At 46.2% G+C, this 13,413-nt stretch overlaps 1 protein-coding gene across 1 annotated transcript; it reads left to right on the forward strand.

The window, feature by feature from the left end:
• Window positions 1-645: 645 nt before the first annotated feature.
• LOC146859322 (olfactory receptor 2D3-like) lies at window positions 646-1,608 on the forward strand. The gene has a single exon (XM_085647161.1). It carries the CDS (start codon window positions 646-648, stop codon window positions 1,606-1,608), a length of 963 nt encoding a protein of 320 aa, XP_085503287.1.
• The last annotated feature ends 11,805 nt before the right edge of the window (window positions 1,609-13,413 follow it).

The raw sequence follows: 13,413 nt of genomic DNA on the forward strand, positions 1-13,413 counted from the left end.
TTCACCTTTGCTGCGCTGGGAGCAGGGGGACGACGCTCCTCCACCATGGCGATGCAGTGCGCACAACAAAATTCGTTTTATTTATTTATATGTTTACATACCTTTAATCAGATGTAATCCGTAGTTTACTGCCCCCCACGCTGCCCCTCCTCTACCCCTCGTCAGCGCCCGGCAGCACTCCCACCATGGGTCGCTACTGCCAGTGGGAGTAGACACAGCAAAGTATTGTAAGTTTGGTTTAGGGTTTCTCAACTTTATATCAGTAATAAACTACAAAGTAAGCTGTTCTTGGAATACAGTCAATAAAATTGATATCCAATAAGGTGAACATTATTTTTAGGGTTATTTATAGTACAGTATAAAAGCAAATGTGATACCAAGGTCCTGCATTTTCTACTCATAAATGTATAAATCGAGCAAGGACAAACACTTTTCACCTGCATAACAATTCTCGTTGAGCATGTTCTCATCACTCACTGACTTATAGATGACTTATATATGACAGATGGCTTTCACAGTGGCTGAGCATGCAATGCTTCCAAATTATTTCAATTACAAAAATACAGGAACAGTTTAGTCTTGTTTTCAGAGAAGTTTATAATAATTGTGTATCTTTTTCCTAGGTTCAGATGAAGTAATGCGACCATGGACTGTGGCAATCAATCCTATGTCAATGAATTCATCCTGATGGGATTTTCAGAGTTAAATTCATTTCTACGCATCATATTGTTTGTATTCCTCCTTTTTGCCTACCTTGCAGCTGTGATAGGTAATATGATCATCATATTACTAGTATCTGTGGACAACAGCCTCCAGTCACCAATGTACCTTTTTCTAAGAAATCTTTCTTTCTTGGAAGTCTTTTTCGTCTCCTCAACAGTCCCTAAGTCTCTAATTGACTTCCACCTAAAAAACTCCAGTATTTCATTTGGGGGCTGTGCTGTGCAGATGTTTGTGTTTGTTTCTATGGGGGTCACAGAGTGCCTGTTTCTTGGGGTGATGGCATATGACAGGCACGTCGCCATTTGCAACCCTTTACGATACAGTGTGATAATTACCCCAAAAATCTGTTCTATCCTGATGATTGTTTCATGGACGTGGGGAGTGCATGTTTCCATTGGATTGACCAGCTTCATCTTCAGTTTGCCATATTGTGGGTCTAAGATCATTAACCACTTTTTCTGTGACATGCCAGCAGTTCTGAGTCAAGCTTCTGTTGACACTTTCAAGAATGGGGTTAGCGTGTTTATTGCCGCTATGGTTGGAGGCATTTTCCCCTTTACCTTGATATTGTTCTCCTATGTGAGCATCCTTCGCACCATCCTCAAGATGAGCAGTGCGGAAGGGAGACATAAGGCTTTCGCCACATGCGGCTCTCACCTCTTTTCTGTCACTCTGTTCTACGGCTCCACAATGTGTATGTATCTGCGGATCAGGCCAGGCGACTCGCAGGAGCGAGACAAGCTGTTCTCTCTTCTGTACAGTGTGGTGACCCCCATGCTGAATCCAGTGATTTACAGTCTCAGAAACCAGGATGTTAAAGGTGGTTTAAGGAGACTAATAAACAAGCATGTGCAATGCAATAGGTCTCGCATTATGAAAGTTTGAGCTATTGGTATTGCAAATAATAATGCAAGTATAACAGTTGCCACTTTCTTAATGTGAGGTATATTGAATTTCAAAGTATGTTTGTAAAGGCTAACTTGTTGGCTGTGTTATTTGTTTGGATTAATATATTATTGTACATGGCATGGCTGCAGCATTTAAGGTAACTGATAGTATTATTAACAAGGTTAATAAAATACGTGTTGGTAAGAAAGGGCAATAATACAGTTTTGATTAAGGTAAAACACTTGATTGTATGGTAGTTTTGTAAGCAAATTATTTCCTGTAGAAATAAGCCTTTAGCTGTTTAGGAAAAGTGTTAGTTTTTGGTTTGTGACTAACAATGCAAAGATTGGTAACATTTTTATTTAGGCTTTATTTTACAATGTTCGGTTTTTTTTGTTGAAAAAATTAACATGCTATTTGTATATGTAAACAAACAATAAAGTATAAGTAAACGTTTTCTCATCAGTTTTATAATTGCACAAATTTGTTTGGTAAAGAAAACAATATTTAAAAGCTTATATTATGCATTTTAGAAAATAGTGTTTGTAGACAAACTGTTTATAGTGAAAACAGATTAAAAATAACACTAAAGACTTGACTTGTATTTTACTTTTGTAAACTAAGGAGTTACTGTAGATACAAGTCTGTATGCATTCTATGAAAAGCTAAACTTGTTTTGCTTTATGTATAATAATGCAATTATTTTTAAACGTTTTCAGGAAAGCCTTATTTACAATGTAGGTAGTTCTTTATAAAAACATAACAACATGTCATTTGTATTTCTAAACAAACAATAAAGTATAAGTAAACGTTTTCATCATGGTATTTATAATTGCACACTAATTTGCTGCATATAAAACAACATGTATAGAAGCTTCTATTATGCATTGTACAAAACAGTTTCTTTACATTGGTTCTTACATTTTTGTGTATACAGGATATGATGGTCGCACATTGAATATGCATAAGTTGTTTAGACATTGTTTGTATCATTTGTGGTACATTAAAGCTGCTTAATTATTTCTGTGATACATCCATTAGAGAATAGCACATTAAGGGGCAGATTCCGATACCGGGTCGGACAGCTCTCCGAGAGCTGTCCGTAGCCTTACCGTGCGACCGACACGTACCTGTAGCCGGTCCGTCCTGCAGAGGAAGTACGATGCGCATAACTGCCAAAAAGACGACCGACACGTACGCTGTGATTCAAGCTCCATTCTCCGTCCAAGCCGTAACTCCTAACGCTGAACCGAGTCGCCCGGAAGCAGTATCCTTAGCAGTTTCCAGCATGACAAGTATGATGCATACTTCCTACGCGCTGGACGGCTCGCCACGTACGGGACGTCACAGCATCCAGAAAACAAGCACATCAGCTACGATTAGCGCCACAACTCAATACACGGCTACGAGACGGACCAGCTTGCAGCGGGTACGAGACGGAGCAACAAGCAGCGTGTATAACACAAACACATCATGAATCCCATCGCGCAGGTCATACCGGTACTCTACATCTATGACCGGCTCAGGAACCGATGCCGACGGTGCAGGCTGTAAGTCAGACACCTACCACATAAAGAAACGACATGTACCCGCAAAATGGCATACACAAACAGGGGATCCACATCCTGGCCACTAACAACAGCCCACCATAGGGGTTGCATGGCCAGCACCACAAACATCCCCACCCATAGGGACCTGTTGCCCATCACTACTGCCACCCCCACTCATAGGGCGTATGTTGCCCATCACCCCTGCCACCCCCAGCCCTAGGGTACCTGTTGCCCAGCACTACTGCCACCCCCACTCATAGGGGACCTGTTGCCCATCACTACTGCCACCCCCAGCCATAGGGCTTATGTTGCCCATCACTACTGCCACCCCCAGCCATAGGGATTATGTTGGCCATAACCCCTGCCACCCCCACCCATAGGTGACCTGTTGCCCATCAATACTGTCACCCCCACTCATAGGGGACCTGTTGCCCATCACTACTGCCACCCCCAGCCATAGGGCTTATGTTGTCCATCACCCCTGCCACCCCCAGCCATAGGGGACCTGTTGCCCATCACTACTGCCACCCCACTCATAGGGGACCTGTTGCCCATCACTACTGCCACCCCCACTCATAGGGGACCTGTTGCCCATCACTACTGCCACCCCCAGCCATAGGGCTTATGTTACCCATAACCCCTGCCACCCCCACCAATAGGGCTTATGTTGCCCATTACTACTGCCACCCCCACTCATAGGGGACCTGTTGCCCATCACTACTGTCACCCCAACTCATAGGGGACCGGTTGTCAATCACTGCTGCCACCCCCAGCCATAGGGCTTATGTTGCCCATCACCCCTGCCACCCCCACCCATAGGGCTTATGTTGCCCATCACTACTGCCACCCCCAGCCATAGGGGACCTGTTGCCCATCACTACTGCCACCCCCACTCATAGGATGGGTGATGCGCCACACATCCATCATACTCCAACATTAGGTATGTCAGCAAAATACATCCCCCCTAACATCATGACAACAGTGTGTAGTCTGTGACAAATGCCCACAACAGTGATTATGACTTCGGTCATACAATGTAACTAACAGCACATGTGTGACCAACAAATGAGTGTGCCCTACACAAGGCAAGCATCACTATAGCACTGGGGCTATGTAAAAAGAACTCCCCCTCACTGTGTAGAACAGAAGTTAAGCGTGGGCTTCCAAACTGCAGCAGCTGTTGAGCATTGTGGTGATGGGGTCTAAACCCCCCCTCATCACAGTGGCCAAAAGGTAAGTGTCATCATGGTCAAAGCTGAAAATAACAAACAGCATGTATGATCCCTGCTCCCAACACATTAAACACTTCTGGGGCAAATTAGTGGTTGTGTCCCATTCCCACAGAGATGTGGTGAGGAATAACAGTGCTGTGAAAACCTAACACACTCTCGGCCATGTGCAGATAAGCACCACACATGGGGGCTGACAATGCATACAGTGTACAATGACACAAGAGCAGAAGTGACCATCACCAAGCATACACACATCTCGAAAATAGACACACTAATCAAAACAACCTGTGTAGACTGTAGGTTTCAGCTCACAAAGACACTTTCCATGCCAGCAATGGCAACTAACAACCAGGATGAATGTGCACAATGACGTGATGTGACTCACAGGGACAGCAGGGAAAATCACAGAAACAGCATCCAGACAAAGGCCCACAACAGCAATACCAATGCACTGGTGCAGATGCACAAACACAAACAGGCAACCTCACACTGCACATCTGACACAGCATGGGTGTGTGTGTGTCACAGTATCCCCAGGCAACTACACAACACATGAGGGAGGCTGAACCACAGTGACACAGATGTGGACACAGTGCCATACAAAAGTAAACCATCATTGGGACACCCTTAGTGGCCAATCAGGCATTGTGAGATGAGTGGGAGCACAAAAGACACATGTGACACAAGCTTGAATGAACACCAACTAACACAGCAAGAGACTGACACACAACAGCACTACCCCCAGGGACAAGACATTGGGGTCCCTGCCACAGTCCCAGGACAATGCAGAAGCCAAGGAGAACCACAAGGCACACATGCTGACACCTGCCAACATTGCAGCCATGAACCCGACAAGTGGGAGCAGTCACACACACATACACATGTCTCAATCACTGAAAGGTACCACCTAGGGACAACTACATGATTTTGCAAATAAACAAGTGCCTTGGGGAACCCTGACTGTGTCCCATCTGTGTCTGACAACGTCATCACCACTCAGAACTGACAAATCCCAATGATGATACACCAATTAACCCCTTCAGTGCCCATGACGAGCTGGACTCGTCATGGGCCGCGGTGGCGCTGTGCCCATGACGAGTCCAGCTCGTCATAGACCCCGCCCGCTAATGCAACGGCCGGCACTGGGCGGGGAAAGGGGCGGGCACTGAAGGGGTTAACAGTAGTGTATCATGCACCCACACATCTGGTAGCCCTTGGCAAAGTAGTGGGATGAACACAGTACCACTCAACAAGCATCAACAACAGGAACATATCAAGGGAACACTGCCTGTGTATGAACAGGGATGTGGACACACACACATGCTCATACAACACACACCATGGGCCCAGGCTATGTCACAGGACAACACACTTACTTGAGGGGACCCAACTCCTGTGGAAGCCCAGCTGTGCCAAACATATTGACATTTAATCAAGGGGGGAAAAAGAAGAGCTAATATTTATAGAGGTCCTGTACCCATGCTCCTCAATAAGTATATGTGAGACATTTTAAGGGTAACCAGTTCCTCTCTTATAGTACATGTGGCATATACGTGCAATATATCACTGCATGCCTGACACTCTATGTCGCTGGGAGATCTGAATTTCAGATCATGTTGCCCTCACACACCTTTTTAGGGGTGTCATGCTTCATCATAGGGCGCTCCTCGTCGGACCGGCGCTGCAATGTCCAACAGGCCTGGTGGCTACTTTGGCGGAGTTCTTTTGATCTGTAAATCGCCGTATGAGAAGGGTGTATATGGGCAATCAGTATTATGTGTGTAGTAACGTGAATGAGTGATTTAAAAAAGGCTCCAGGTCTATAGAATTTTTTTTTATTCAGTATTAGAGCTGGGTCTCAGAAAAAACAGTGATGCCACCAACAGGGCTTGAGGTACCAAGGTGGCAAAAATGGAGTGTATCAGGTCGACATGTTTCGTGTCATAAATGCTCCAGGTACGCGCAACACTTCTTCAGGACCTATGGTGTGTGATGACGAATCCCCGTGTGATGCGTCATACAAAAATAGCCTCCAGAGTCAGAGGAGGTAATAGGGTCAAAGGGGAATCCCGAATAGGGACATCACCCTTCCTTTCCACCTAAGTCACAAGGGAGACAGAAGGGGAGGGGGTGGAAGGGGAGGACAAAGAGAGGCGACATAAATCAGTACAGTTCAAAGAAGACGGGTGCTTCAGTTAGAAGTGTAATGTCTGCTTTAAAATAATTAAAGTGGTATGGCTGGAGACCTCTTCACTGCCAAGAGGATATAATCAGCTATAGACGTATAGTGAAGATAAAAGCTAACAGTAAGTGGATCATATGCATATAATAAACACCTTAAAAACAGACACCAAAAGACTGCCCTGTCTAAAGTGATAATCCAAGCTAAGTAATACCATAGCTTTTCAGAAACACCAAGTAAGGTGTGGTTCTTACCTTAATTAAGGCAGCGGGGTAAACAACATGGAGGAAGGGGAGTCAGCCCAATTTACTAAAAGGTTGCCAACTATAAACATAAAAGAGAGGCAGAGAGGCTGCCATTAGTCGAAAAAATGGGCGCCCGGCAAGTGGTTAGAGTGTGGAAATACTTGTTAAACTAGGACAATGATGATAACCTAATCTCGAATGGTGTCTTTCACTAAGGGTAGGTGTGCGCTAAAAGATCGCTGTGGGTAACGTGTCAGAGTCCGTCATAACCAGTGGCAACTAGCACGAGGTAAAAAGTTATGGTAACCGGGACCCATATCGGTCACATGATATAGGGAGAAGGAGACTCTCCAAGGTTAACGGTAACACTAGCAGTGTAGGAGGACACCGAATATAACATAACAAATAAAGGCAATTCAGGGATCTATATAAAGAAAGAGAGACCACTTGAACGTAGAGCGGAAACGGAGCCCGAATGAATCCAGCGTGCCGATAATACAGATATATGGGGCCGGCGGTGTATCCCAAACCGGACATTTGAGCATAAGAGGATGCATGCTATAAGAGCTATAGCCTGGGTTATGCGGCGGAACCGTGCTAGAAATTAGACGTTAAAAGCTATGCAACACTCACCAACTAAACCGAGGGCAAACACTCCTCTGTCAGGTATCCACCGCTTCCTCTGTATGTGTGGACTGCCGTGGCCGCCATTAGTATAGATGGGAATACGGAAAGCGACCCAGCGTAAGAAGGGCGCGATGACGGAACAGGGGGCGTGGTTACCCGCCATCTTGTCCCCTGGTCACTGCCTGACTGTGTTGAAATTGAAGAGGGGGGACGGAAGGAATATAAAGACACAACATATCAGTCGATGTGTCTATTTAGAAAAGCATTTATTAATGAGCACTCCGTCGCTACCTTTGTGATAATGGACGGCCATAGGTGCCATTAGAATGGATAGGTGAACACAGGGCGCCCCCACAAATGATGGTGCGTTGTCGAAGTTGGGGGTGGGGTTATACATATGCATGTCCTCAAGTCACTGCCAGTAGAACGTGAAATCGTGGGCAAAAGACAATATATATATAGTACCTCATATGGGACGTGTATTAGTGAGAGTTGATGGAAGACACCTCATACAATCGGTATGCAGATGGACGTATTGGAGGCAGACTACGGATTGGTAAAAAAAACAAGTAGGTGTCAAAAAGTATGTATAATGCAGCGGTGTGTAAAGTAGTTGCAAATTATGTGTCATGTAATGTAATGAAAGGGTTAGTACACGACAGACATGGTTAACACACAATTAATATATCGTTCCGTGCTGGTGTGGAGCCATAATATGACTTAGTGGTCGGTCCGCATCTCGGACCAAGGAATGGCATCGTTCAATCCCTTCTTTTGAGTGGACAGACGGAAAATCCACCTTTGTTCTGTCTCAAACAGTTTACCGGTTGACCAGTTGGTATTGCTTTCAATTATTGTCCATACCATCTCATCTGCCCCATGAGGGTGGGACAGGAAGTGGGTACTCATTTTTGTTGACGATCTACCGCATCGTATGTTGCTGCGGTGCTCCATTATCCTGGTTTTAACGGGGCGCGTAGTCATACCTACTTATTGTAAATTGCAAGGACACTTGATAAGATATACACAGTTCTTCATGTTGCAGTTTGTATGTGACCTCTGTACCCAAGTCTTTCCTTCTTCCAGGTGGAGTTCCTTGGTAGTCCTGGTAAGGGGGCAGACTCCACACTGTCCACATGGGTAATGTTCCTGCACAGGGGTTGTGTTCCAGAGGGTGCCTTGTATGGTCGGTTGTGCAGTTTTCGGGCAGGTATGGATGAGGATGTCTCGCAAGTTGTTTGTCCGTTTATTCGCAAACCTAGGTAAAGGTAGTGACAGTGCACCTGTGGAGAGGATTTTCCAATGTTTGCGGATAATCCTTTGGATGTTGTTGGATTCTGGAGTGAACGTTGTGACACAGGTCTTCTTCGGGTTTCCTATTTTGAACTTCCAACAGTGCCTCTCTATTGTTGTTCAATGCTCGCTTGCTTGATTATGTTCTGTGGGTAGTCATGAGCCGCCAAGATTTTGCTCAATGTTGTTGCTTCTTTTTTATAATCCATGATTGAATTACAGTTTCTGCGAAGGCGCAGAAACTGACCGAAGGGTAGATTGTTCCTTAGTGCTCTAGGGTGGTGACTCCCATACAGTAGTAGGTTATTGCAATCCGTGTGTTTAGTGTAGGTACGTGTTGATAACTTCCCTTCACTGAGGATGATAGTCAAATCTAGGAAGTGTATCTCCATAGAGGATACAGATCTAGTGAAATGGAGGAAGGGGTCCAGGGAATTGATCCAAGCGAAGAAGTTGTCACACGTCTGTCTATCTCCCTTCCAAAAGATAAGAATGTCATCTATGTAGCACTTCCACATTATGATGTTAGGTTTAAATACATTGTTCTCTTTTAGGTGTAGACGTTCGAATTCTGCTACGTAGAGACAGGCTAGGCAATAATTGAAAGCAATACCAACTGGTCAACCGGTAAACTGTTTGAGACAGAACAAAGGTGGATTTTTCGTCTGTCCACTCAAAAGAAGGGATTGAACGATGCCATTCCTTGGTCCGAGATGCGGACCGAACACTAAGTCATATTATGGCTCCACACCAGCACGGAACGATATATTAATTGTGTGTTAACCATGTCTGTCGTGTACTAACCCTTTCTTTACATTACATGACACATAATTTGCAACTACTTTACACACCGCTGCATTATACATACTTTTTGACACCTACTTGTTTTCATGACCAATCCGTAGTCTGCCTCCAATACGTCCATCAGCATACCGATTGTATGAGGTGTCTTCCATCTACCCCTCACTAATACACGTCCCATATGAGGTACTATATATATATATTGTCTTTTGCCCACAATTTCACGTACTACTGGCAGTGACTCGAGGTACATGCATATGTATAACCCCGCCCCCAACTTCGACAACGCACCCACATTTGTGGGGGCGCCCTGTGTTCACCTATCCATTCTAATGGCACCTATGGCCATCCATTATCACAAAGGTAGCGACGGAGTGCTCATTAATAAATGCTTTTCTAAATAGATACATTGTTAGACCTGGCATCTTTGGCGTGGTTACCCCTGACTTTTTGCCTCTACCTCCTGTATTTTTGATGCTATGCTGGATTTCGTTTTTGCTGGTTTAGATGCTTTGGGCACTTTGCCACTGCTGACAAGTGTCAAAATGCAAGTGCTCCCAAGGTAAATTGTTATATTGAATGGTGATCCATGATTGGTATATTTGTTTCACCTGTTAGCCCCTAGTAAAGTGCACTGAGCCTGCCAGGGCTGGTGATTCAAATGCTACTAGTGGGCTGCAGCACTGATTGTGCCACCCACAGGAGTAGCGCTAAAATGATGTCTTAGGCCTGCTTGCAGTGTCTATGTGCAGTCCAGGACTGCCATGTCGACCTGGCCAGTGCACCCTCTGACCAGGCCATATCCTTCCCTTTCTGTACATGTCAGGCATCCCTATGGTGGCCCTAGGTACCCCCCTGGGCTGGGTGCAGTGTATCTGAAAGGTAGGGCATGTACTGAGGTGTGTAACATGCCCTGGTAGTGAATTACAGCCATTTTCGTTTTTCACTGCTGAGAGGCTATCTTGCCCATAGGATAGAATGGGGGAGGCTGTTTACATGCCTACCTTCCCATAAGGGCAAGATAGAAAATCCGAGTTTGCTATCTTTGTGTTCAGAATTTAATTATACATCTTTTTAGCAAGATGGTTTTTAAATTCACTGTGTGAGAATAGCACTTTTTAGAACTTAGCTATTCTCCTGTTTAACCTTCCTGTGTGCCTGTGTGCTGGTTGGCTGACTGGTGTCATGTGATGGGCTAGGTGGCTCCAGGAGTCTGGATGAGTCAGCAGCAGGGTGAATAGGGAGATCTGCTTTAGATGGGTGGGAGGAGTAGCCCCTGGGTTTGAGTAGGGCTGCCTCTGCCAGCACAATGCTGGCTCCACCCCCTGCTGGCCAGGCTGAGGACTCTGCCTCTGCTGGCACAAAGAAGGCTCCACCTCCTGCTGAGCGTCTAACGACCCTGCCCCTCACTCTGAAAGGAACCAGGTGCTCCAGGGCAGAGCACACCCAGGAACAAGTTTGAGCAGGGGAATCCCCCCACTGAAACACAGAGAGACAAAGACTTGGAGGGGTATAAGAAGAGGACCCCAGACACCTAAACTTTAGGTCACTTTGGAACTAGGAAGAAACCTCTGCCAAGGAGAAAGCTGAAAAGAACTGAAGAGGAGAAGACTGCCTGCTTGCTGTTTTGCTTTGCTGCCAAGGAGAGGGAAGGACTTTACTGTGTCCCCTTCTTTTGATTCTGATCTCCAAGGGCCTGAGAAGAGCTGGCTCCCTGTTAAGAAGTCCCAGGAACAAAAGGACTTCACCACCAGCTCCCCTGGAACTCTGCTGAAGGAGTTCTGACCTGCCTTGGAGTGCTTGCCCAGTCTTGGGGGCCTCAGGAGGTCGTTTTGCTGTGTTTGGGAGCTGGGAAGCAGAAGCGTGAAAAAGAGTAACTGGTACCCAACGCATCATCCGATTGCGTGTCGCAAGAACGAGAGTGCGAGGAGAATTTCACCGCGGCGTCATCGCAGCACCTGGAGTCCCCGCATCGCCGAGTGCGTCGAGCATCGTTCCGGTGCGAGAAGATTCCTGACGCTGCGAGGGTCGTCGCAGAACCAGTTTGCGGTCCGCACCACTGCCGGTGCGTGAAAGTATCCAGTCGCTGCGTGTATCAACGCAGAGTCCCGTCCCGTGACGCATCGAGGGTTGCGGCACCAGAAGTCAATGCCGCGCCGCGCACCACGACGCATCGAAGGTTGCAGCGCCAGAAGTCCGCGCTGTGCTGCGCATCGCGCCGCACCGAAGATCGTCGCATCGTACCTGTGCGTGAAGCTTACCCCTAAGAAACCTACACAACGAAAGCCAAAGTCATCGCATCCTCCCCCTACAGATCGGAGCCGGCGCATCCACCTCTGCTGCGTGAAGCAGGGCTGCTGCAAAGCCTCCCCAAGATCTCAGGAGTATCGCATCGCCTTTGCCATCTTCCTTGTTATAGCTTTTGGGAACCTTGTCGCAACTACAGGTACTGTTGGGCACGAGAGTGTCGCATTTTGTGCATTGAGAGTCGCATTGTGCAGGACACTGACTTTTACATCCTGGAGTACTTTCGCCCAAACTCTTGAACTATCCTTAAAGTAATCTTTTTAATTGTATGTTGGTTTTTCTGTAGTATTTGGTCTTGTGAAGTTTTTAGTAAAGATACCTTATTTTTCTAAAACTGGTGTGGAGTAAATCTGTGGTGTTTTCACTGTGTTACTGTGAGTGTTGGAACAAATACTTTACACATTGCCTTTGATAGCCTAGACTGCTCAGGCCAAGCTACCTAGAGGGTGAGCAGGGGTTATCTTAACAGTGTATCCCCCTTTCCCTGACTAGAAGCAAGGGTCCCTACTTGGACAGTGGTACCTACCCTGCCAACTAGAGACCCCCAGATCTAACATTGGTGGTCAGCGGTGAGGATTGAACTTGTATTTGTACTTGACCCACAGTAATTGGTGTACATCACTAGTTTAAGTGCAGACCAATACGCAACCACATACTGTATTTTTGATTCTATTTTTGAGTAACTCTTCAATAGCATCATGTCTCAGGTGGCAACAAGTGAGAGGGCAGAATTGGAGTTTTCCATTGAGGATCTGTATTCGTACAAGGTTGAGGAGCTCAAGCAATTCCGCAAAGACCTTGGTTGCCCTGTGAAAAGCGGAGCTAGAAAGGATGTGCTACAAAGAATCTTGAAGGCCTGGTGGGAGGCCCAAGAGGAAGGTGGTGCAAATGAAGAGGATGGTTTTGTTCCCCAAGATCTGCCCGTGGGTAGAAGTCTCAAGGGCTGGCAGCTCCCATTCCAGTAGGGGGCTCACTCCAGAGGAATTGGAGGAGAATCAAAGGGTGAGAGACCATGAATTGGAAATAATGAAAATGAAAATGAAGCAATTGGAAGTAGAGAAGGAAAAGGCGGCGGAGGAGAGCAAGAATGCCCGTGCCTTGGAAGAGAAGAAATTGCTTCTGGCTCATGAAGTGAGCATGAGAGAACTGGACATCAAGGCCAAGCAGGCGGAGTCCGGTTCAAATGGTGGCAGCGCACAGCCAGTGCAGGGGGGTAAAGTATATATCCCCAAGGATTTAGTACAGAATTACAATAGAAGTGAGGATATCTATGCCTGGTTTACCTCGTATGCAATTGCGTTGAGGATGAATGGTGTGCCTGAACAGCATTGGGGGGCGGGCCTGTGGAAACATTTTGAGGCTTCTGGGATGAGTGCTCTAGAGCCCTTAGAATTAGCAGGTACCATGACCTATCCCAATATGAAGGAGGCCCTATGTCTCAGGTATGGACTTACTCCAGAACAGTATAGACTGCAGTTTAGGAACTCCAGGAAGAAAGAGTCTGAGACTTGGATGGAGTGTGTGAATCTGTACTCGCGGGCACTGGAAGGTTGGATGAAGGGCAG

This window comes from Triturus cristatus, chromosome 3_2 (assembly GCF_964204655.1).
Source record: "Triturus cristatus chromosome 3_2, aTriCri1.1, whole genome shotgun sequence".
Classification (NCBI taxonomy): Eukaryota; Metazoa; Chordata; class Amphibia; order Caudata; family Salamandridae; genus Triturus; species Triturus cristatus.